This window comes from Cyphomyrmex costatus, unplaced genomic scaffold, assembly GCF_001594065.2.
Source record: "Cyphomyrmex costatus isolate MS0001 unplaced genomic scaffold, Ccosl1.0 scaffold24, whole genome shotgun sequence".
NCBI lineage: Eukaryota > Metazoa > Arthropoda > Insecta > Hymenoptera > Formicidae > Cyphomyrmex > Cyphomyrmex costatus.
Window position 1 is genome coordinate 310,674 of NW_017276477.1, and position 22,608 is coordinate 333,281.

The window sequence follows — 22,608 nt, forward strand, 5'->3', positions numbered from 1 at the left end:
CTTTTTTTTTTTTTTTTGCAAAGACACTGCTTTCTGTCGATACATGTCGGCGAAAGTCGAAATGCTAGCTCGGGCAACAGATCTATCCGGTCGTTATTATGGATTTGTCGCAGAATTTACCCTAATAATGATAATTCGAAAGAAAACTCCGATAATGAAAATCAGTTTGAAGATTCTCTCGAATAGAAAAGAATCCCGAGGAAGAAATTTCTTGAAATAGCTTTCCCTTTGAAGACTCCGTGTCAAGATGCAATTATAAAGGGCTGCGATTATCCTTTATGAATGGCTATCTATTGTTTACATCGCGGTGCTATTTTTTACTTTGCACACGACACGTCCTGCACACGAGAAATACAATACGACGCGTATACAAATATCGTATATGTATTACTATTACGTGCTTTCCTTAATAATACGTTCGTCGTGCTTAACTAAAAAAAGCCTTTTTAGATACGCATGCGGCTTGAAACTGCTGTGCGCGGAAACGCGCTCTCATAGATTACGAAATCTCAAGCAGCGTCCGTTGTTGGTTGTGCGCGTCATGTATTTGCTGTGCTACGTTAAATCTTCATATTTTGCTGATTAAACAAATTGATTTAATCCGTCCCGGGAAAATAAGATCAAGTTGCCTTCGATTGCTTCATTATTAGTAAACTATAATTGAGAGATAAGAATTGTTATTATTAGAAGAATTATTATGTTTAGTCGTGTAAAATGTCGTAGTGGGATGCACTACCTTGCCGAATATGGTGTATTTACAATAATATTATTTTAATGCAGAAAATGCCACCGTTCACAAAAGACGCAAACGCTTCTAAACCGCGTAACGAAGAAACACAATCGAGCATTGACGCAACTGAGGCGGACGTATCTCTCTTTGGTACAGATGGTTATGAAAAGAGTGTCAGTAAGTATTATCGTGATTCTGTTCTCTCTTTTCAAAAACAATAACCAATAAATTTTAGCTTACATTTTTATCACGTCGCAAAATATTAAATTTTAATCGTTAATATGTACTATATTGGTGCTGGATTTTGAATGCAGATACATGTAATCTACAATTCTTCTTGCCAAGTGTTAGTTTAAAACTTGTTGTTTCCAGCAACGGAAGAGATTGTAACCAAAAGCGCAGAAAAGACTATCGAAAAAGAAATTCAGAAATTGAAGAACAGTCTCGTAGAAGAAACAGGAATACCACCATGGGGTCTTGTTGCTATTTTAATAGGTAATAGAGATGCAACTTTCAGGAAGGCGATTTATAATCGCAATCAATTAATTTGAGAAAACTTATTTTATTTGAAGTATATGTATATCTAGTATCAAACAGTAACTAAAATAATTTATTTCTAATTTCAAGTATTATAAAGAATTTCAAGTATTGTAAAGAAGAAATAGATAAAAACGAGATTACTTTATTTTGTAAACGCTTATTTAAAATATTTTTTTATATATTTATTGTGTGTGTGTTATTTACATTTACGTATAAGTATGTGCTGTACATACATATTTTTTTCTGCTCGAATGTGCATAGAATGTACTTGTTCCAAATAAATTTGTATAATACACAATTATACATACCAAATTTATATTGAAATTTGATTATAATGTATTTATGTATTTCTCTTCTATACAGTCGTAGGCGTAATTGTTCTTGGAATCTGCTTTTGCTGTATACGAAGATGTTGTCGCAAACGACGCTCCAAAGATGGCAAGAAGGGATTGAAGGGAGCTGTGGACTTGAAGTCTGTGCAGCTTTTGGGGAGTACGTACAAGGACAAGGTATGTATTCAGTATGCCGTGACTTAATGTAGACATTAGAAACACACTCTACACTCGTGGAATCCACTTCGATATGCGAAGGTTCAGCCGGATATGGAAGAATTGACGGACAATGCTGAAGAACCCGACGAAGCTGAGAGTAAGCAGAGTGAAGTTAAGCTTGGAAAACTACAGTATAAGGTACAAATTGTTCCATCTTTTCGTTTTCTTTCAATGCTAATTGCTAGAAAATTAAAAATAAATAGATTATCTAAGATTTGAATTCACTAAAATAAATTGATACTTAATTTCAGCTCGAATATGATTTTAATTCGAACAGTCTTGCCGTGACAGTAATACAAGCGGAAGAACTGCCAGCATTGGATATGGGTGGTACGTCAGATCCATACGTAAAAGTGTATTTATTACCGGATAAGAAGAAGAAATTCGAGACAAAAGTTCATAGAAAGACGTTAAATCCAATCTTCAATGAAACTTTTACGTTTAAGGTTAGTTAAGAATTATAATGTCTCTAATATATAAAAAAAAAAAGGAAATAGAATATAAAACGTATATGAACCAATAAGTGTTACTTGGGAACTTATTAAAAGAAGCTATAATTTTTTACACATTATAGATAATTTTACATATATTTATGTTATGTACAACTTCAATATAATGTGCGAGGATAATCCTTAAAAAGCGTTAAACATTTTTTTTATTTGTTTATGTCACTAATTAAAGTGTGAAAATTGTTATAATAATCTGTTTAATATTTGTGTTAATAAATAATTTTCTGTTTAGGGTGTTCCTTATGCCGATGCTATGAATAAAACTCTGGTCTTTGCCATCTTCGACTTTGATAGATTTTCGAAACACGATCAGATCGGCGAAGTAAAGGTGCCGCTCTGTCAAATAGATCTAGCGCAAACGATTGAAGAATGGAGGGAATTACAAAGTGTTGAAGGCGAAGGTGGACAAGTAAGTTAATCGAAGAAATAAAACAATATACGTATAATGCAATACATACAAAAATAAGATATACTTACATTGTTTAAATTGAAGAATTTATATTTTTCTTTGCTGAAATGAAAGAAATGTCTAAGTATAACAATAATTTAAAAATTAACAATTCAAATTTCGTATATTGCACGTTAAAGTATATATAATACATTAAACAGAAATTGCCTTTACTTGCAGGATAATAAACTGGGTGACATATGTTTCTCGTTGAGATATGTACCAACAGCTGGCAAGCTTACGGTAGTTATTTTGGAAGCTAAGAATCTGAAGAAGATGGATGTCGGTGGTCTCTCAGATCCTTACGTTAAGATCGCGTTGATGCAAAATGGAAAGAGATTGAAGAAGAAGAAAACGTCGATCAAGAAATGCACTCTTAATCCGTATTACAACGAATCATTCACTTTCGAGGTACCTTTCGAGCAGATACAGGTACGCAAGAAAATACACTTTATTATAAACATTTTTAATCATTAAGTAATAATTGTGAAAAAATTGTGAAAATTGAGCATCACGATTTAAAGTTAATAATTAAGGAAAAACCACTTACAAGAATTATAAAGCACAATTTAACAATTGATATGGACAGTTTTATTTACTTATATAGTTCTTATAATAAGAAAATTGCTTTAAGAATATTTTACTTTTATAATTAGTTGATAAAAAATTCAGGTGTATAGTAACAGTAATCATTATTTTTATTATTATATGCTATAAATTATTCCCTCTTATATTTACATCGATACGTAATATTGTATCCTGACTTTAATGTATTCGAACAATAATATGTAAAAATTCAATTACTGTAATATTTTATGTGATCTTTCAGAAAGTACAACTTGTCGTGACTGTAGTAGATTATGATCGCATTGGCACATCAGAACCGATTGGAAAGGTAGTATTGGGATACAATGCGAGTGGAACGGAATTGAGACACTGGTCTGATATGCTAGCGTCTCCCAGGCGCCCGATCGCTCAGTGGCACACGCTGAAAGATCCTGAAGATGGAGATAAGAAGGATTAAAAATGTTGATTTTCCAATTAAAACACATATATACGGTCAGTGTTTTAATAGAGCTTATTATATATAAAGAACTTTTAGAATAATTTTATTTTTAACAAGTGTTTTGAATAATTAAAAAGGCAACTTCTTTTTAAGGATTTTATGAATCTCGAAATTATAATTTGAATACTAATTTAGATATTAAATTCATTAAAATTACTGACAAAGAAAGGGACCAAACTGTCCCTCTTTGATTTTAATGAACTTTTAGTATATTGTTCTCCAGACAAAAATAAACGGCATGTAAAAGAAAAAAAGAACTATGTTTCTGGATAGTTGGGTTCTTTTCGTTGTGAGATAACTTGTCAAGTGAACCCGAGCGGTTTCCTTCTTGTTTTGTCTTGCCTATTTCACTTTATAAAGTTCTACGATAAAGAATATTTTAAAGCGTCCTCTCTTTACAGGATAATTGATCGAGAGAAAAGGCAACAAAGAAGAATAAAAGAAATAGAAAGAGGTATAAAAAACGAGAGAAAAAAAGAAAAAAAAATCTATAGGGAAAGATAAAACAAATCCATATTTAATAGATATTAATAATTTATGATAAACGATAAAAATACCAATCATGAAGGATTTAACATTAAAATATGTTCCCACATGAAGAATGTAGTGTCTTGTATATATACGTATATTTAATATACTTCTCTCTCTGTAGATGTAACGTTGAATGATTTTAAGTAACGCGTCTTTTTTGAGATATTGATTAAGTGAAGAAAATGTTGAAGATTTGCAAAAAATATCATTGCTTCAAGGAAATATCTACAGCATTATTTCTTAGATAGGCTTCCATCTTGATTCACATTCGTTTGATCACAAGTTTTCGTAATATACTTTCTAAATATATCGTTCGTGTTATGAAGTATAAAACAATTGTATTGTCCGTAAAAATAGCGGCATAATCTTCTTCCGAGGGAAGAATATACATATATAATGATGATGGTGCGAATGCTCACAATTGTGTCTATATGCGAAACGATTAATAATGGATAATAACATATTATTTGGATTTACAAAAGATTCCGAAATACGAATTGTACAAATTAAGAGACTCGGTAAAAAGGAAACAGAGACAAAGCTGCACAAAGTTAGAAAATAGCAAATGCTATTCATAACATAAATGCATAATTATAATTCGAAATAAGCTGAAATTAAATTAATTATATAATAAAATAGTTTCTTCCGCGTCCTGTCATTTTGAAAGAGGCATCTCTTGTAGAAAAATAATTATATATGTGCTCGGTATATTTAATTTACGTACTATTGTCTTAAACTTTTGCTCTTTGCGCTATTTTTCCTTTTGCTGAGACTTTTAATGTAATGTTAACGTACAACGTCGTTTTATTACTTATTCTCGCGATTCAGCGTTTTACTTTAAATTGCTTCGAAAAGAATCGAGATTGCAGGTTGCACTGAACTCCTCCGTGCACTCGAAAGATTGAAGCCGTAGCTTGGTGAACGTGCATAAACGTTACTTTTAGCGACGGTGAACGGTTTCCGTATTGATTTCCGAGTGTAACGGTGTACGATATATTTTCGTGCAACGCGCGAAGTAATGCTTGAATCTGCGATGTACCTTCATGTTAGACATTCGGATTATGCACCATTCGTACGGAAATCTCTTGATGCGTTAAAGTGAAATAAATAATATCCACGCGAGGAGAATTAAGTATATCAGACACTGATTCGGAGCATTTAGATTCAATTATATATATATATATACATATATATACTCGCATAAATGACTTTCTATTATTAAATAAAATGACACGAATTTGTAATTTGGCGATATTTTGCACGTAGTATAACGTACAATGATACATACACCACCAAAGAGTTTATGAATTTATTTGATAAAGTTATATATACATATATATATATATAATATATAAATGTATATATACAAGGTGAGGCAATAACTTTATCCACCTTGAATATCTCCGCTATTTTTAGAGATATAAAGATATTGTAATTATAAAAGTTATACAGTATCAAAAGAACCATAATAGTTATAATTTTTTTAAGCGAAGTCGCTTCGGAGATTTTAAGGTTACCTCCATTTTGTTAAATGGTGTATGCTGTACTTTTTTAATCTTAGTGTAATAGCGGGTGTTTAGATGATTTCAACGACCTATAATAAAAGATCAGCAGGTAAATAAAGAAGTATTTACTTTTTTATTTAATAACGAATGATCTTTATTATAGGTCGTTGAAATCGTCTAAGCACCCACTATTATACCAAGGTTAAAAAAGTATAGCATATCATTAAAAAAAAAAGGAGATGACCTTGAAATCTCCGAAGCGCTTCCATTTAAAAAAATTATAACTAGCATGTATTATAATCCTCTTGATATCGTACAATTTTTGTGTAATTACAATATTTTTATATATAAAAATGACGGAGATATTTAAGGTAGACAAAGTTATTGTCTCGCCCTGTGTATATCAGAGGGTTGGGTAATAACTATAGTTAAAACGTTAAAAGTTAAAGAAAAGTTAAAAAATTAGTAACTCTTAATTTAACTTAGTTAATTTTAAATGCATTAATCTTTAATTTAATTTAGTTACTTTTAAACTTTAATTTATTAACTTTTTTTAAATTGAAACTTTTTATCTCTTATGATTTCTTATATGATTTTCTTTTTAAAGTATTTTAAATAAGAATTCTTTTCTTAACGTTGTTTGAAATTATTTATTAAATATATTTGATTTTTGTGACATACGCTTAATTTTTAATCGAAAAATTAAGTAATGAAATTTAATAATTATTTTTAATTTAATAATAATTAATAATTTATTATTAATTTTTACATGTATAATATTATCTGCAGTATCAGTATATTTTGTATTTTATGATAATTATATCATATAACTTATATGTAAATAAAAAAATTTAATTTAATTAAACCTAATAATCTATATATTGTAATTGTTATTTAATGTAATTTCATTTTAAGAAAAGTTATATTCTCATCTCAAAAATAATTTTTTTGTAAAATTAACTTTTTTTTTACTAAAGTTAAAAAAAATTCAGTCTTTAACTTTAGTTAAGTTAATTTTTTATTCATTCAACTTTTGACTTAATTTTATTAATTTTATAAGTCATTAACTTTAATTTAATTTAGTTTAAAAAAAATATTAACTTATCTAACCCTGATATATATATATATATATATATTTTATATTCCATTATTATAATCTCTTTAATACCACATTATTATATTAAATTGCGTCACATAAAAACAGTTGTACTATCTGTTATTTTGTTTTGAGTCTGTTATGATTCGCTGTTAAAATATTTTTAAAAATATACGTGTTACTTTGATGGATATAGACGTTGAATGCAGATATAAGATAATTTGTTGGGAAAGTTTTTATCGCAGATATATTGATTGTAATATTTTACTAGTCGACTTATGTAGACAAACAATACGCTTTGATCAATGAGCCATATGGTATATACATAAACTTGAAACCATGCAATCCGATTTTCAAAGAAGAAATTGCATATCGTGCAATATGCAATCGCGTTAGCTTTTTACGTGTAACTATATGCAATTTTCTACTCAGTGTGTCACCCATTATACGCATACACACATATACTTAATATACATGGTATCGTGAATTATATTTATCGTGAATTATACCGCTTCTAGTCGTAAATCGCAAAACAGGCCTATTTATTCTGACTTGCATTAAATGATCCGTTAGTTAAATGTATCGCCGAATTAAAGTAGCGAACAAAATTTATGCCGATATATATCATTGGATGCTTCCAAGAAGATATCTATGTGGAGAGACGCGATTGATATGAAATACAGAAACGGAGAGAATGAGAAAGAGATATACAAGTAGCAAGTAATGCGTTTGATATAGTATAGAAGAAAATATTAATTCTTTATGTTTTATTTTTTTACATGCAATCCTTTGTTGCATGACGAAAGCTGTTTAATTTCAAAATAAATTTTAAAATCGTGTGCAAATTTTTATGATTAGTCAAAATAATTGATTTTGAGAATGGGAAGCTATACACGATCAAACATTTTTTTTATTCAAGCTACACGTACACGTGTATGCCTTTGTAATATATTATAAAATATGTTAATCGTAAATCTTTTCATTAATTGTGAGTTCATTGGTTGATCATCGCTTCTTTTAATTATAAGTTGCTGGTACAATTTTAGCTTTAATAAACTAAGAGAGAAGTTATATATATGCGTTATCGAGTTTTAGTAATAATAATAATAAAAGCATCTAGTAGCGTCCATTTCATAACATACTTGGGATGATCAGAAATCCTATAGACATTAAGAATATTTTTTTTTAATATCTGTATGAAACTTTTATATTTTTTTTCCATTTTCAGTAGTATATATTGTGCTAATTTCCTAAAAAGTATATTTACAAATATATAAATTTTACTATAAATTATTGATTAAAAAAGATAACATTATTGAAAAGAAATATTAATTTCATTGAAATATATATATATATACCCACATATATATACATATATAAATATATATACACACACACATATATATATATATATATATATATGTATATATGCCATCGTGTAAGAGGATGTGCTCATTCTAGGTATAAGGCTATGGACGCTCTTTACAACACACACACAGCGCACACACACACACACACACACACACATACAAACACACACACACACACACACACATCGTGGCTCTTAATAATATATAAATAATAATAATTAACGATAAATAATAATCACAATAATATTAATGATAACCGAGGACAGCGAGAGTGGAACTATTTGGCGAATGTTTATTGATTTTAGCTTTGTATCGTAGCGTTTACTCAGTGTATATAAGATTATAATTATGCGTTATACATCTATTATCGTTACAACATAAAGATTAAAGTAATTTATAATAAAATAAAATTCTCTTTTACGGAGAAAATGAATGGAGGAATACGCTGCTGAAGAAATTCTCGGTCTTTTTCTTACGTCTCCCGATATTCTGAAGCATAATTTGTTGATGTTTGAACCTATATATCTATTCCTACTTTAATAGGAACTGTGTTAGGTAAATTCGAGCATGCCAACATCGTTATCTATTTCCAAAAAAAATGATAAGTATAACATGAGATTTGAAGGTATCGAGGATATTTTAAGATAATTTTTTTCTATTTATATATACAATCAGTGTGAAATTTTTAAATGCATACATTTTCAACTTTGACAAATTATTTTGAAAACTTTTTTACGTTTTTAATTTTTAATGGTAAAAATTTAATTAATTTAACGAATACAGATTGTATATATCTCGGTACATACGTATTTTGTGATTCATTGCATATTTTCATGACAGTTATACAATCCATGTACGTTTTGTTTTTATTAGGCTGATGTCAGTTCGGAGTAGAGGATCGAAAAAAAGAATTGAAATTTCACGTACGAAATGAGAAACACTCGCTGATATCGCTCGAACAAATAAAATTTCATTGTAAATCGTGAAATGGAAGATAATCGCCGATCAGAAATCTTTTCCGGATCAGGCCAATCCAGCGAGAAATGAGTGTCATTTAGATGACGTTGAATCGATGTCAAATTGAATTTGGAATTATCGTATCGGAGAGTCAATTCGACATCGATTCGATGAACCATTTCTCATTGGGAATCATCAGAAACGACAACGCATAGCATTTATCACGCGCGCAAATTTAGAAAACCGTAAATCCTATATCATCAAGCAATTAGAGCGTTATATTGTAATAATGGTATGTAAAAGCATCTTTTATTCTCTTCTAACGTGTCGCAAGACCTTAGAAGAAATTTTCAATCCTCGGAGTTCTCATCTTACGATCGCAAATCGTGACGCGTTGCAGACTTTCGTATACGAGACTCCCACAAAAGTCGCGATCCGTGCGATCGTAATTCCCTCATTCGTACGAATTCAAGTACACCGATATCGTATGTATATTTACCGGATTTGGTTCTATCGTTTATTCAGGACCAATTATTGTAAACGATAATCGTGTAGCATGTATGAAAGGCACGTTATTACACAGCAGCATTATGTACTTAGAACACTTTAACGAGAATTCATGGATTATATATATCGTTGAAAAGCTACGTGAGAATGACGTCGATCAATGATTACGATTTATCTGATTCATTGTAAAATGATTTGCGATTATAAAATAGTAGCTATTAAGATAGAGATGTGTGATAAAAATATCAAAAGCATTATTTCAATCATCTCTAAATTACAAATTAAATGTATTGAATTTTGTTTAATTTTTTTTCAAATTAAGCGTTTTATCTATCTTGTTTTAATTTATATTTTTTTAAGAAAAAGCCGTGCTTATTTGTTTCCATAAGTTGTAGCTGTGCGCTTTTTATTGTATCGAAACTTTCGTAGCGCGGTGTAACATTAGTTCGTTGCAATTTCACGTGTATTGGAAGCATCGAGCGTTTATTATTATTATTATTATTATTAGGCAAGTATGTAACAGTTTAATGCCCTTCCGTCACTTTCGAAGTAATTGCGTCGCTTACGAAACGATTTCCGTCATTGACGGCGCCAACGCAACGGAACAGCGACCCCAGTCGACGCCATTGCTCGCGAGTTAAAAATTTAGCTAGAGATAGATCTAGTTTATCTTCGACTGCACTTTTTTTTATATTTAAAGACATAAGTAGATATGTCGTTAAGAGAAAGGTAAAAAAAGAGAAAGAGTGAGGCAATGAAAGGTGCAGTCGAACGAAATGGATTTGATATAAGGAGAACATACGTCCTATATGTCACTCATTGTACTGACATCGTCATTGATATCGATTATTACCATTTACGAGTAACTTATTTAACTAGAGGCGGTTAAAAGTATAAACGTAATGAAGTAATACGAGGTAAACAACATGCACTGTGTAGCGTAATAGTTAATAGATCATACGTGCTGATTTTCAGGATCACATTGGGCGAAACACGCGATTTATCAGGATAATCACAATCGATCCATTTCAGCAGGCTCGTAGAAGGAAAGGAACAGAAGAAATGTATTGGAACTAATATAAGTATAATCGAGAAAAGTCACATAAACACTCCCGAGAAAAAGAAAATTATATATAATCGATCATTGGGGCTCTCTGTGCAAATTTAAAGATATCGATATTGGCAAAAGAATCGCTTGTCGAGCTGATTTCAATGGGAAGATTGTCACAAAATATATATATAAGAGTGATATCCATTTTGCGAAAATAACTGCGATCCTGCAAATGCTTCGAATGTATTACAAAGTGAAATGAAAAACAGAGAAAAACTGATCTCCGTTTAAATAATCAATATATTAGCGTTAAATTCGTTGATGCACATATATGCCGATTATCGGGCAACAGCACGTAGCACGCACGAAAACCAAAGGATGTAAATAAAAGCGGAACACACACGATGCAAGAAGAATATTTGTAAAACTGTATAGTCGTTAGTCTGATTTATATATCCAACGAGATGCAATTGGCGAGTTTAATCGAAAATAATGTGTCTTTTTACCTCTATAAATTTCATTCGACACGTGAAAAATAGTTAAACGATGATATTCGATGGTGATCCGGTATGTCTTGTGACATAATCACACGAGTTATACCAATAAAAACTACTTTCTCTTGCTGTTCGCTAAAAAAAAATGTCGAGGACGATACAGCATAATTTAATCGCATTAAACCAAAATGTCAGTTGAATGAGCAACAAAATTTTTAAGAAAGTGACTAATTGGATGCGTCTGAGAAATCCTGATTTATTATTAAGATTATAATGTTTTGACTTTTTTTCATAGAGTCCTTTTCTTATAAAAATTTATCGATTACTTTTCAACACATCGGATATGGTCGATTATTTTCTTTTAAAATTATTGTCGAGTAATTTTGACATTGCATTATTTATTACACTGTAATTGATTATAGTCGTCATCTGTGAAAAATGATTGCATGGAGATTTCGAGAGAGATTAATACTGTCCACTTTTACAATTTATATTATCGCGTTTTTCACCATACATATGTACTTTGTTTGTAACTCATGCGAAATCACTGAACGTGAAATCTTCGAGGCGATGCTCGACGGACGTCATTCATCGAATATCGCGATTGAGGTCAATGATATACAAAAAATCTGGATGCGCATCTTTATATCTGCGTGTACTTACGCGTAAAGATCGACGTCGCGAGCATCGTGATCGTGGAGAGATCATATCTTTAGAGAATATATGCATATAATAACTCACGAAGGTTCCACCTTCAGGAAAAAAAAAGAAAAGAAAAATTAAGGCGAAGAAGTCTTTGACTTGTAACAAAAAATGTATCAACTTGTAATCATTCCATTGCATATATATTATTATATATACTATTAAGGTTTAGTGCGGCAGTATATTGTAAATCCATAGAAGTTATTACTATACCGTAATAATTATTATGTAATAAATATTGTTGTTAACATAAATGACCTTAATGTTATTGCAAATGCTCCTTCATGGGAAAATTTATTGTAAGAGGGCGGCGAATAAAGGTCGTCGATTAAATAAAACACAACCATGATTATAGCGATGTTTGTATTGTAAAGATCTCTCATCTTTACAAGATAAAAATCAAGTTTTGCTTTTGAACAACAGATTCAAATTGATTACATTGTAGATTAAAGGAATTAATTAATACGTATTAATAATAATACAATACCTTATTATACACACAACAATCATAAAACGATTCAATTATAATTGCTCTAACACACGAAGTAACTTTACACCGAAGGAATGAAAAACAATTTTGGTACTCAAGTATATAAATTAGGACATCAAGTATATAAATTAATCATGTATTTTGCGACGTATAATACTTCGAAATAATACGTTATATAATAACACTATAAATTTTAATGAGCTAGACTCGAAAAATTCGTACCTCTTTCAAAACACATTTACTGCGCAAAAGATTTGCATATCTTATTTATGCAACTCAACCTCGTTTTATACGCTACTTTATTAACACAAATTGAATTAAATTAGTGTATGATCGAGAATATGAATCGATTAAAAAGATAAGATGAGTAAATCGACATTTCGTTTCGGTTTTAAACTGCAGATAATACGTATAAAACTTACGGTAAGAGCGGGAATGAAAAGAAACTTTAACTATACATCAGTTAATCTATCGTTGATCAAATGTCAGTCAACGATACAGGGGATATAACTTCTATTCTTTATAATAAAATTGTCATGCAACCTAACGAAACGTTTTATCGCAAAAGAAGCGGAAGAATAAGAAAATGGACGAGAGCTAACGATAAAATGTACAAAGTCGTAAACGGTAACGATATAAAAACAAAAGTCTTTTAGCGATGATAATAATAATAATAATAATAATACAATATGTAGTTTAAACTATTTGATTCATATACACGCGTTATTCTATAATTATGTTGATCAGTTGTTTCAATAGACTTAATACTGGCGGGAGGACGATTGCTTCCGACTTGTCCGACGCTGGCTTTTTACGGGCAGTCCTCGGGCGTACGGTTTGTGTGCGTTTGTTGACAGATAAAAGATGCCGCGTGCTCTGTTAATTTATAGCACATTAATATTGCCTTCAACTGTTGGTAAATGTTATGACATTTTAAACGCGTGCTTATCTTTTAAATTGAATTTCGATTCATCAAACATGCGTGCAGCGCGTTATGCAAAATTTCGCGGCGGGATCTCTAATTGAAATAGAATTTATTTACGTATGAGGCGAATCTTCTCCCATCAGGATGTATTCGTCTTTCTTGGGATTGCACCATCCGATTAGGTATGAGAACAGATTTGCGCAAGGAGCCGCCCAAAATCCCTTTTTCGTCGTGATCGATTCTATGTAATACGGCGTCACTTTTGTATGATCGCACGAGAGCGTTTCTGCGAAGGAAATTTTCAGTTTGCCATCACACAGAAGAAAAAAATCCTCTAAGACTGAATTGAAATCACCGGTATCTTTAACTGCAATTTTCTTGCAACATTGCATTTTGTCTCCACTGTTAATTTTCACTCGTCAGATACTCACGGAGTATAGAAGAAGTGGCGCATCCGGGCTGACTCGAGCCACCGTTTACGTAGAAATCCGCGTGACCGTTGGGCCCCCATTGGCCCAAAATGCCAGCGCCTGTATGAATCACATCTACAAAATGGGCATCCGTTTCGTCTAAATCCATCGACCGGTTGCCGTTCATGTAGAAAAATATCGTCGGATCGAGGCCTAGCATAGAGAAAAAAATGTCAATTATTCGATCAATGTCCCGATTATATATACGAATTATTAGCCCTCATCGAGACGTATAACACATCGTATAAAAGTATTCTTTTAGTAAAGAATTTTTTTCCGATTATGTCAATCTTGATTCTTTGTACTTGTACTTTCAAAAATGTAGAAATAAGACGAAAAATTTGTTAGACAAATTGTAATGGAAAAAATTATTATAATAGTTGACTAAATTGATATAAACTGTAATATGTATAATAAAAGATTTGTTACGTCTGATTAAATTGCGAAACGACGATCGGCTGCAATTACCCGTAATTCTCCCGAGTTTGTCATTCGGCAAATAATTTGCGATGAGTCCACCGATATGTGCACCCACGCTGTATCCGAGCACGTGTACGTTCTCTACCCTCGTGCCACGTGGATGGTCTCTCAAGTATTTCACCAGTTGAGCGATGCACTGAGAGCAGAAATCCGGGCCCCAGGAGATCTGCGAGAGACAGGGCTCGCGTACCAACGAACCGTAATCCACGATTATAATATTATAATCGCCTCGCGCGAAATACGCTGAAATTGAACGTGGTGGTATGGCTATTTTGGCTTATTCGCTCTGATTCTGCATGGTCTCTTTAACGTTTCTAATTTTTCATCCACGTAAGCCCATCGAACACTATTTTCTTAACTAGTATTTTTAGATTTAATTATTCTCTTGATTTTGATATAATTTATATTTGTAAGAAGAGAAAATTAAATTCTATAATCTTTAATTTTGCGCTTTAATAAATCTTAACGTTTAATTGAGTGATCTTTTTGATATCGTTGGCAGATAAAAGTTTTTATCATACATACGCACTCACGAATTTGAGATCTAAAAGGATAGAAGACTGTTAATCTTACCATCTCGTAAATCTGTACTAGGCGCTAAGTTTCGTCCGCCGCCAAAACCGTGAATGATGATCTTCGTTGGGTGCGTTTTATTGAATTTGGAATTCCAAAGGGAATCAAAATCACGGATGTCTAATAGCGAAGGGTCTTTTTGCGTTTCTCTGAAAATCACGATAAACAGAAGATATAGCGACTGTTCGCCGACACTTGTCACGTCCGCTACGTCAATATAGAGGATATAGTGAGAGTATTCGACGGTACTATAGATGCCAGAGAAAGGTAAGTCTTGAAAGCAGGTCACTTTCAGTACGAGATAAAATGATCGTGATCTTGAAATTGAAAGTTGCAATGTTGATTACTTCCTTTTAACAATCCATCTTGTCGAAATGAAAGCGACTGAATGAAACGATTGACACGAAACGTTAATCAATACAAAATTATTCAACATTACTATTAAAATAACGTTGTGATTAAATATTAAACGTATGAAAATTAGAAAAAAAAATGACAGGAGACGCACCTAGTGTACAGATAGAACTCTATCTGCGGATGCGGACAGGTGTAAGGCGGCTTGGCGCAGGATGTGCTGTTAAAGAGATCTCTAAAGGTTTTGTTTTGAGCCGTTGCATAGTCTGAAAGTATAACGATTCGTTGATTTCACTTCCACTCTTTCTGAATGAACGAACGACTCTAGCGTATCGCGTTTATACGTTAACTGTCAGTTAATCGATCAGCCGTGTAACGGTTTACATGTCTCGTATATATGTTACAAGTTATCGGACCGTTATACGAAATTGGGTGAAGGTCGGCTTCTCGTTAGTTTTATCGCCGATGTTATAAATGTAATATATGTTGGAGGTGACGCATCACTCACGCTTTTCTTAAGCCTTGATTAGCAACCTTTGTTTTTCTCAGCTTGAATCAGTGCGCGCCAATACAATTATTTATCAGATAAAAATTATACGCTTCGGATCGCATGCAATTATTACGGAACAAAGCATAATTGATATACGCGATAATATTTTACGGCAAAATAATTCAACAAAGAAGTCTATTCAACTTTTGTCTTAGTTCAACACTTACTCGTTATCTTTCCCTAGTTTTAAAAATTAGTAAAAGATGAGAAGTAAGTTGAATTGAGAGCAAAGTTAATCCACGTTGGAAACGTGCATAAATCCGTAAAATGGTTCAATGAAACTAAAGATTACCGCGCGTGAACGGATATTATAGCTTCATTCCAAGAAAGTCGGATTATAAAAGCGGAATTCTGCGATATGTTACTTTTATTTCTTTATAATCTCATGAGCAAGATGTCTTTTACGAGAGAAAGTGTATGTGTGTGTCAAGATAATATTATACCTTTTAAATTTAAGAATTATTAAAAAAAATGACGAATTTAAATTAATAATATAAAAAAATATGTATAAATAAAAAACATAAAATTTATATAATTCTCTTAAATATGTCTATAAATGAAAGACATAATTAGTAAAAAGAAAAAAATGAGAATGTGCAAAGTTTATATGAAAAAGAGAGCGACAAAAAAAAAATAAGATTCTTATTCACAATATAATTTCTTTTTGACAGTACACGAATATATAAAAACGAAAGATATGTTATTCTTCATTTAAAACATAAAAGACAACGACTAAAATTAAAAAAGCGCTTTTGCTTGTTTTTTAACTTACCCACGTATGCTGATTTTGTAGAAATATGCAAGGAAAAAGAGGTAGAGTGAAACTGTTACGTTAAGATGTTTTATCTGTCGTTCCTTGCAGTTCGAATGACAGTCTCGCCGGTAAACGGCAACGCGCACACTCGCGTGGTGCCCCGAATCGAATGCTTTTTTTTTTTTTTTTTATGAGGCAAAGAAGTCGAAGGAAGAAATCGACAACCGCGTCGATGTCGAATCTCAGTACTTACGGTACTGTAGCAGGGTGCAGAACATAAGGAGAGCGAGGTATCTCACGACACTGACCGCCATCTCCCGCGGTGATCCCGTGGTTTGTGATATAACATCCAGGCTTATACGGCGCGCGAAAAATCCACTCGGATGCGATTCCCGTCGCAGTGCGTACGATTGCAAAACGCAAAGTCATCGGGGGATATATACTGTTTGCGAGGGGGAATTTAGAAAGTAACACGAGGAGTGTACTTTAGGCGGCCGTTTACGCTTCTTCGTGTAGTCGCCTCCTCTCCCGCTACGCTCCGTGCTCTCGTACGCGTGCGATATGGATATAACCGTGCCCGTCCACCGCGATATATGTGACACATGCAATGGAGTACGCTTGCGATAGCGCACGTGGGCTTTTAGCTACTACACATAAGCTTTTTCACATATAATATAAACATTATAAATCATTTATCCGATTCAAAAGTAACAATGCTCATATCGAGCTACTTGATCTTTTCATTTATTTATAAATTTTATATTTCTCTCTTAATCACTTATTATTTTTCTATTTATATACGTTTGTTTAAAATGAAAAAATTACTTTTTAAAAAGATAGATAATTTACAAAATATATAAAAATTCAAAAGTAACAATGTGAGTGCTCACATCGAGCTACTTGATCTTTTCATTTATTTATGAATTTTATATTTCTCTCAATCACTTATTATTTTTCTATTTATATATGTTTGTTTAAAATGAAAAAATTACTTTTTAAAAAAGATAGATAATTTACAAAATATATAAAAAATTGGATTGTATTTTAAAAGTTAAAATACAGTCTTATTGAAAATATCGTTTACATAATCTGCACTGTTTTAATTGTTTATGTGTATCTATTAGGAAATCATAAAAGTATCTTTCCGTACGCGTAATAAAAATTAATCTCACGCATAAGACATTGAAATTAGAGAGTTAATTTTCATGTACACAATATGTCTCACGGAAATGCTTTCTGCATCACTAAATGATACGTTACTGTAAACAGTGTTTTATGCAACTCGAGAAATCATTCAAAAGCGTTAATTTAACGATCGTCGTGTGCGTGAATTAATTACGGGAATTTGAATGAAGTTTCCAGATTGCTCTTACAAGCCACGTTTGCTAGGACACATAACGCCACGGGGCAAATATATGTATATAAGACAAAAAGAAAATTATTGCGCGCGATTGTGCGATCGTTTCTTTAAAAAGAAATGATGATATCGCTATATATCGGTATATATGATATGTAAATATAGCAGCGCAACAGGTGACAAGTAATTTCTATGATAGCAGCAAATGCAAACGATAATTAACTTAATAGCTGTTCCAAGGATAAGCAAGAATAAATAATATCAATAAGATTTGTATCAACAAGAATGTCAGTTTTTGCCCACCGCGTCCTCATTCTGCGTTCTTAAATGTGATTGTATACACCGATCTTCTCGAATAACGCAATGTATTATTGAGAAACGTGAAATAAATTACGAGTTTTACAATAATCGTTGTGCATTTATTATTTATGCTTTTCTAGCGTGAATTTACTCAATGAATCAGGAGGAACGAGTTTTGAAAAGATCGGCTTACGATTTATTATCAATAGCCGCCAGACTATCTCTCGTTTTTTTTAATTACATAATACATTGAAAATTACAATGTTACATATATATATTTTACATGATAATTAGCGTCGCAATAATTAGTAACAAACCAGATTGCGTCGGCGTGATGTATAATAATAATTTCTAATATGCGACTACGCATAGAATAAAGACTTACTAACACAAACGATTCAAATATATCTTTTTGTATTCGCATCGTCCCACAGACATAATATTGTTCCGTGCTTTGAAGATTATTAAAAAATATAAAATACATAATAATCCCCCGTAAGAAGAATGCGATTATAACAATAGATGAATGATAGATGTTGTCAATGATAAAGTCAATTTTATTTTTCAATAAAATTAATTAATTCATTTTTTCTGATTCACAAGAGAGAAACAAATCGTTTATAGTTTTAAACATCTAGTTTTATTACGTACCATTTCCATAAATATTAATTAAAATTAATTGATACTCAATCAATTCTGTCAGCTATTTTCTAAAATCAGAAAAAAGGAGAGAATCGATCAAATTTCTTTTAACTTTAATTAATATTTATAAGGCGCTGTATCGGAGAATTCTGAATTATTCTGAACACGAAGACATGAATTGTGATCGCGCTATTACTAACGCCAAACTTGTATTTGCACAGCACGGAAGAGCGGATTCTTTTGATTCATACGTATAATCTTAATTGTAACATTTTTAACAAATTTGTATATATGTATATATATATATTATATATAATTAACATTGCATTGTATTATTGTCTGCTAAATTTTCAACGCAGTATTTCTCAACCAGCGAGACATACTGAAAAACAACAATTAATATACAATGGAAAATCAGTTAATTTACAAAAAAAAAAAAAGAAACACAATTTTGTTTCGCAATATTAAGTACTTTACAAAAGCAAAACTTTATCATTGAAAATCCTCTGTAAATACGGTATTTAACGTTAGCGCTTAAAATGTATCGAAGATCATGACAATTGAACGGAGAATATATGTACATATATAATTACACAAAGCTATATTTGTGACGCATTTTGTTTCGTTCGATTTTATACCGCTTACAATGACAATGTAATCATCTTCAGGATGTTACACAATTATATTAAATTAATATTTTTCTAAACACGATAAAATATTACGCGTGATACAAAACAGTCTCCTCGGATTATCACTTGGAGCACATAAAATAATTCCAAGTTTTAGTCGCATAAATAAAAGAACCAATAATGAGACAAAGAGTTTACTAAATTACACTTGATACTTATTATATCAAGTCATCAAAATTTCGATATATAACAACACTCTTATTAGTATTTCCTTTTTTCGATGTGAAATTCTCGTTATCGTAAAACAAATAACATTAAACATCGGGATATTTAGTACGGACGTCTCTTCTCTGCTCTTGTTTAACATATATGAAATAAATATCAAAATCTAATTAACTATAGTTACATTTAAATAAATAAATAAATACATAACTAATTCTCAGTAATTTTAATTTTATGTAGTGTATAAATTTCTTGAGAATTTCTCATCGTTTACAATATACATATATATGTATATATATAATATACGTTTATATTATATGCATATACAATATATATACATATATGTATACGTCTAAAATTTTGCCTATTTATTGTACTTATAATATACTTTACTTTCATTCCCTCATAAACCATTGTAGTTATTGTCAATATAATAATTGATACATTTTTGTAAACAGGTTTAATCGCGAAATATGTAAATTAATATTATTTAATTACATTTCAGAGGTTGTACAAATAGAGACGAACTATGAATGCCAGTATGTATACAGCATTGTACATATTGTGTTAAATATACATAATACGTGTGTGTGCGCGCGTGTTTGTATTAAGTATAGAGATGGTTCATACCGTAAACTGTCGAATACTTGTGCCCTCCTCCAGACTGATAAATATAATGTATCCTTTTTTTTATAATTATTTAAAACTTTAATTGCAAAACGTATTTAATTTGATTTAATAACAAAAATTTCACAAATTATAACTGCGTGTAATAAAATATTACATGTAGTGTTAACTGCCTTAGTTACTAATCTTAAAAAATATATTTAAAATCATTCAAGAGGTCCTTTTGAAAATGAAAAATTCTATTAATTGCATATACGAGACACACATTATTCTTATCATTCCGAATCGAAGAAAGATATGATATCAAATTTACGGTATCGGTATCTTTGCAACTTGGAATGCATCGTTTTAATTGTTTCACGAACATCTACATTATAAGATTTGATAATAACTATTATGACATGTGTATGATACGACCTACTTTGACTTAATTAAATTTATATATTTTTTCGTACATTCTTCGTGGAACGACAAAATGGCCAATATATTCTTCATAAAAATATATAGAAATATTTTAATGTAATACATTCTTGGATGATTCGTTATATTTTCATCACAATCTGTAATATGTCTCCTATTTTTATTTTCTATATTCTGTGGAGCACTCGAAGAAGCATAGAACTAATTGTTATAAAGTGATACAGGGTGCGCCGAAAATGAAGTTATGTTAATTTTCAATTAACGTAAGCAACGACCCTACAACAATAATGATCGTTTTTCGGTATATCTCATATATTATTATGAAATTTTCCAAGTATAGTCTAATTTGCGTCTATTCTTAGCATCGGCTCACCCCGTTTCCGTTATTTATTGTCATAAGTTATTACTGGAGCTATACGTATATGTAAATATTAGTATCAATATTATTGTTCGAACAGCATTAGAACTTATCTTAGGTTTTTCGTAATAATTATTATAATTTATAGATATTTCGAGTCCAGAAACTTTCTCTGGTTTAGGGAATAAAGTCGTGTGAATAATGTTAGGCCTGTCACTACTACGATACACAACGATGAATGTATATATGTATATCATATATATCTATATATTAACGTAATGCTATTTTTCATGTATTATTATCATGATCAAAGCATAGGTTTAATAAAAGTGAACAAATCTAAAAAGATTTTAAAAAGACAAGAATGAAAATCACCAATATAAAATAAGTAGAAAGAGAAAAAGCAAAATATCAGAAAATATAAGTGTCAAAAAAAAAAAAAAAAAAAAAATTAAATAGTTTTTAAATATCTCAAAAAATTTAAATATTCTAAAACAGTGTAAATAATGGATTCTTTCACAAAACGATTGAAATAAAATTCTCTTTTCATTATAAGTGTGAACGCGTTTACATTTTATCTCTCTTGTTCCTTATACCTTTTTGTTATATATCTTTTACAAAAAATATAACAATATTATTTCGTTCACGCTGAGAGAAAGAATTTTACTTTTTCTATTTTCAAGTAAATGTCCTTTCCCAACATTCATCCGACAGCAAATCGTTTCTCTCAGCGTAACAGTGACGCAGACAACACACAACAGATGACAGTTATCGCGTACATACCATTAATTTCAAATGTTGCAAGTGTTTCCGACTTTCTATCATCTTTAAAGCACAACGCTCGCGGTTGATGCACCATGCGAAAAAAATGTGCGTTGCGGAATCGTTATTTCATGTCATCATTAATACGAGCTCGTTCTAATCATTACTGGTTATTATTCTGTTCTGCGTTGTCACTGATATTACGAAGTGAGATTACTACCGTTGCATACGGGGTGTTTGGTAATAGTCGCATGCATGGTAAACAGGACGATATTCCCCATCAGAACTTAATATTTTTTTTTCTATATTAAAACTTTGTTAGACTAGAATTAACTTAAAATTGCTTTCCAATTAGAAGTTTATTTGGAAATTTTTACTTCTAAAATCTTGCTGTAAGTATGTCTATAGTATTTTTATTGAAAAGAAGATATATGATTATATAAAAAATTGATCAAAATATGAATTTAGTTAAATATTAAAATTCGTTAAAGGTTTACATCTCTATAAAGAAGACAATTTTTCTTTATTTTTTTAGCCTTTACGCTCGTATTCATAGTCAGGCCTTATTATTCAAGGCTTCCTTAAATAATTTATCTTCCGTTGCTCTACGAATTATTTCATTGACTATTAAGTATCTA

At 31.0% G+C, this 22,608-nt stretch overlaps 2 protein-coding genes across 4 annotated transcripts; one reads left to right on the forward strand and one right to left on the reverse strand.

Moving 5' to 3' along the window:
• Positions 1 to 762: 762 nt before the first annotated feature.
• LOC108774205 (synaptotagmin 1) lies at positions 763 to 4,314 on the forward strand. Of its 2 annotated transcripts, none has more exons than XM_018540255.1 (9): positions 763 to 907; positions 1,103 to 1,225; positions 1,634 to 1,779; positions 1,861 to 1,959; positions 2,073 to 2,267; positions 2,563 to 2,739; positions 2,959 to 3,210; positions 3,608 to 3,837; positions 4,246 to 4,314. In XM_018540255.1, exons 1-8 carry the CDS (start codon positions 775 to 777, stop codon positions 3,800 to 3,802), a joined length of 1,320 nt encoding a protein of 439 aa, XP_018395757.1. In that variant the 5' UTR covers positions 763 to 774; the 3' UTR covers positions 3,803 to 3,837; positions 4,246 to 4,314. The 2 variants fall into 2 exon arrangements, with proteins under 2 accessions (XP_018395757.1, XP_018395758.1); XM_018540256.1 differs by having other exon boundaries at positions 1,867 to 1,959.
• Positions 4,315 to 13,264: 8,950 nt separating this feature from the next.
• Positions 13,265 to 17,229, reverse strand: LOC108774218 (phospholipase A1 member A). 2 transcript variants are annotated; one of them, XM_018540269.1, is made up of 7 exons: positions 16,907 to 17,229; positions 15,504 to 15,615; positions 14,996 to 15,144; positions 14,411 to 14,665; positions 13,904 to 14,095; positions 13,590 to 13,758; positions 13,265 to 13,423 (listed from the first exon to the last, which is right to left on the reverse strand). In XM_018540269.1, exons 1-7 carry the CDS (start codon positions 16,965 to 16,967, stop codon positions 13,309 to 13,311), a joined length of 1,053 nt encoding a protein of 350 aa, XP_018395771.1. In that variant the 5' UTR covers positions 16,968 to 17,229; the 3' UTR covers positions 13,265 to 13,308. The 2 variants fall into 2 exon arrangements, with proteins under 2 accessions (XP_018395771.1, XP_018395772.1); XM_018540270.1 differs by having other exon boundaries at positions 13,421 to 13,457.
• Positions 17,230 to 22,608: the final 5,379 nt, after the last annotated feature.

Excerpts from the sequence above, each read along its gene's own strand:
- LOC108774205 (XM_018540255.1), top strand. The coding sequence starts at position 775 with ATGCAGAAAATGCCACCGTTCACAAAAGACGCAAACGCTTCTAAACCG. Across the intron at positions 1,780-1,860 it reads GGAGTACGTACAAGGACAAG|GTTCAGCCGGATATGGAAGA; the intron begins GTATGTATTCAG and ends CGATATGCGAAG. Across the intron at positions 3,211-3,607 it reads TACCTTTCGAGCAGATACAG|AAAGTACAACTTGTCGTGAC; the intron begins GTACGCAAGAAA and ends GTGATCTTTCAG.
- LOC108774218 (XM_018540269.1), bottom strand. The coding sequence starts at position 16,967 with ATGGCGGTCAGTGTCGTGAGATACCTCGCTCTCCTTATGTTCTGCACC. Across the intron at positions 15,145-15,503 it reads GAGTTCTATCTGTACACTAG|AGAAACGCAAAAAGACCCTT; the intron begins GTGCGTCTCCTG and ends CGTGATTTTCAG. Across the intron at positions 14,666-14,995 it reads TAGTACAGATTTACGAGATG|CGTATTTCGCGCGAGGCGAT; the intron begins GTAAGATTAACA and ends GTTCAATTTCAG.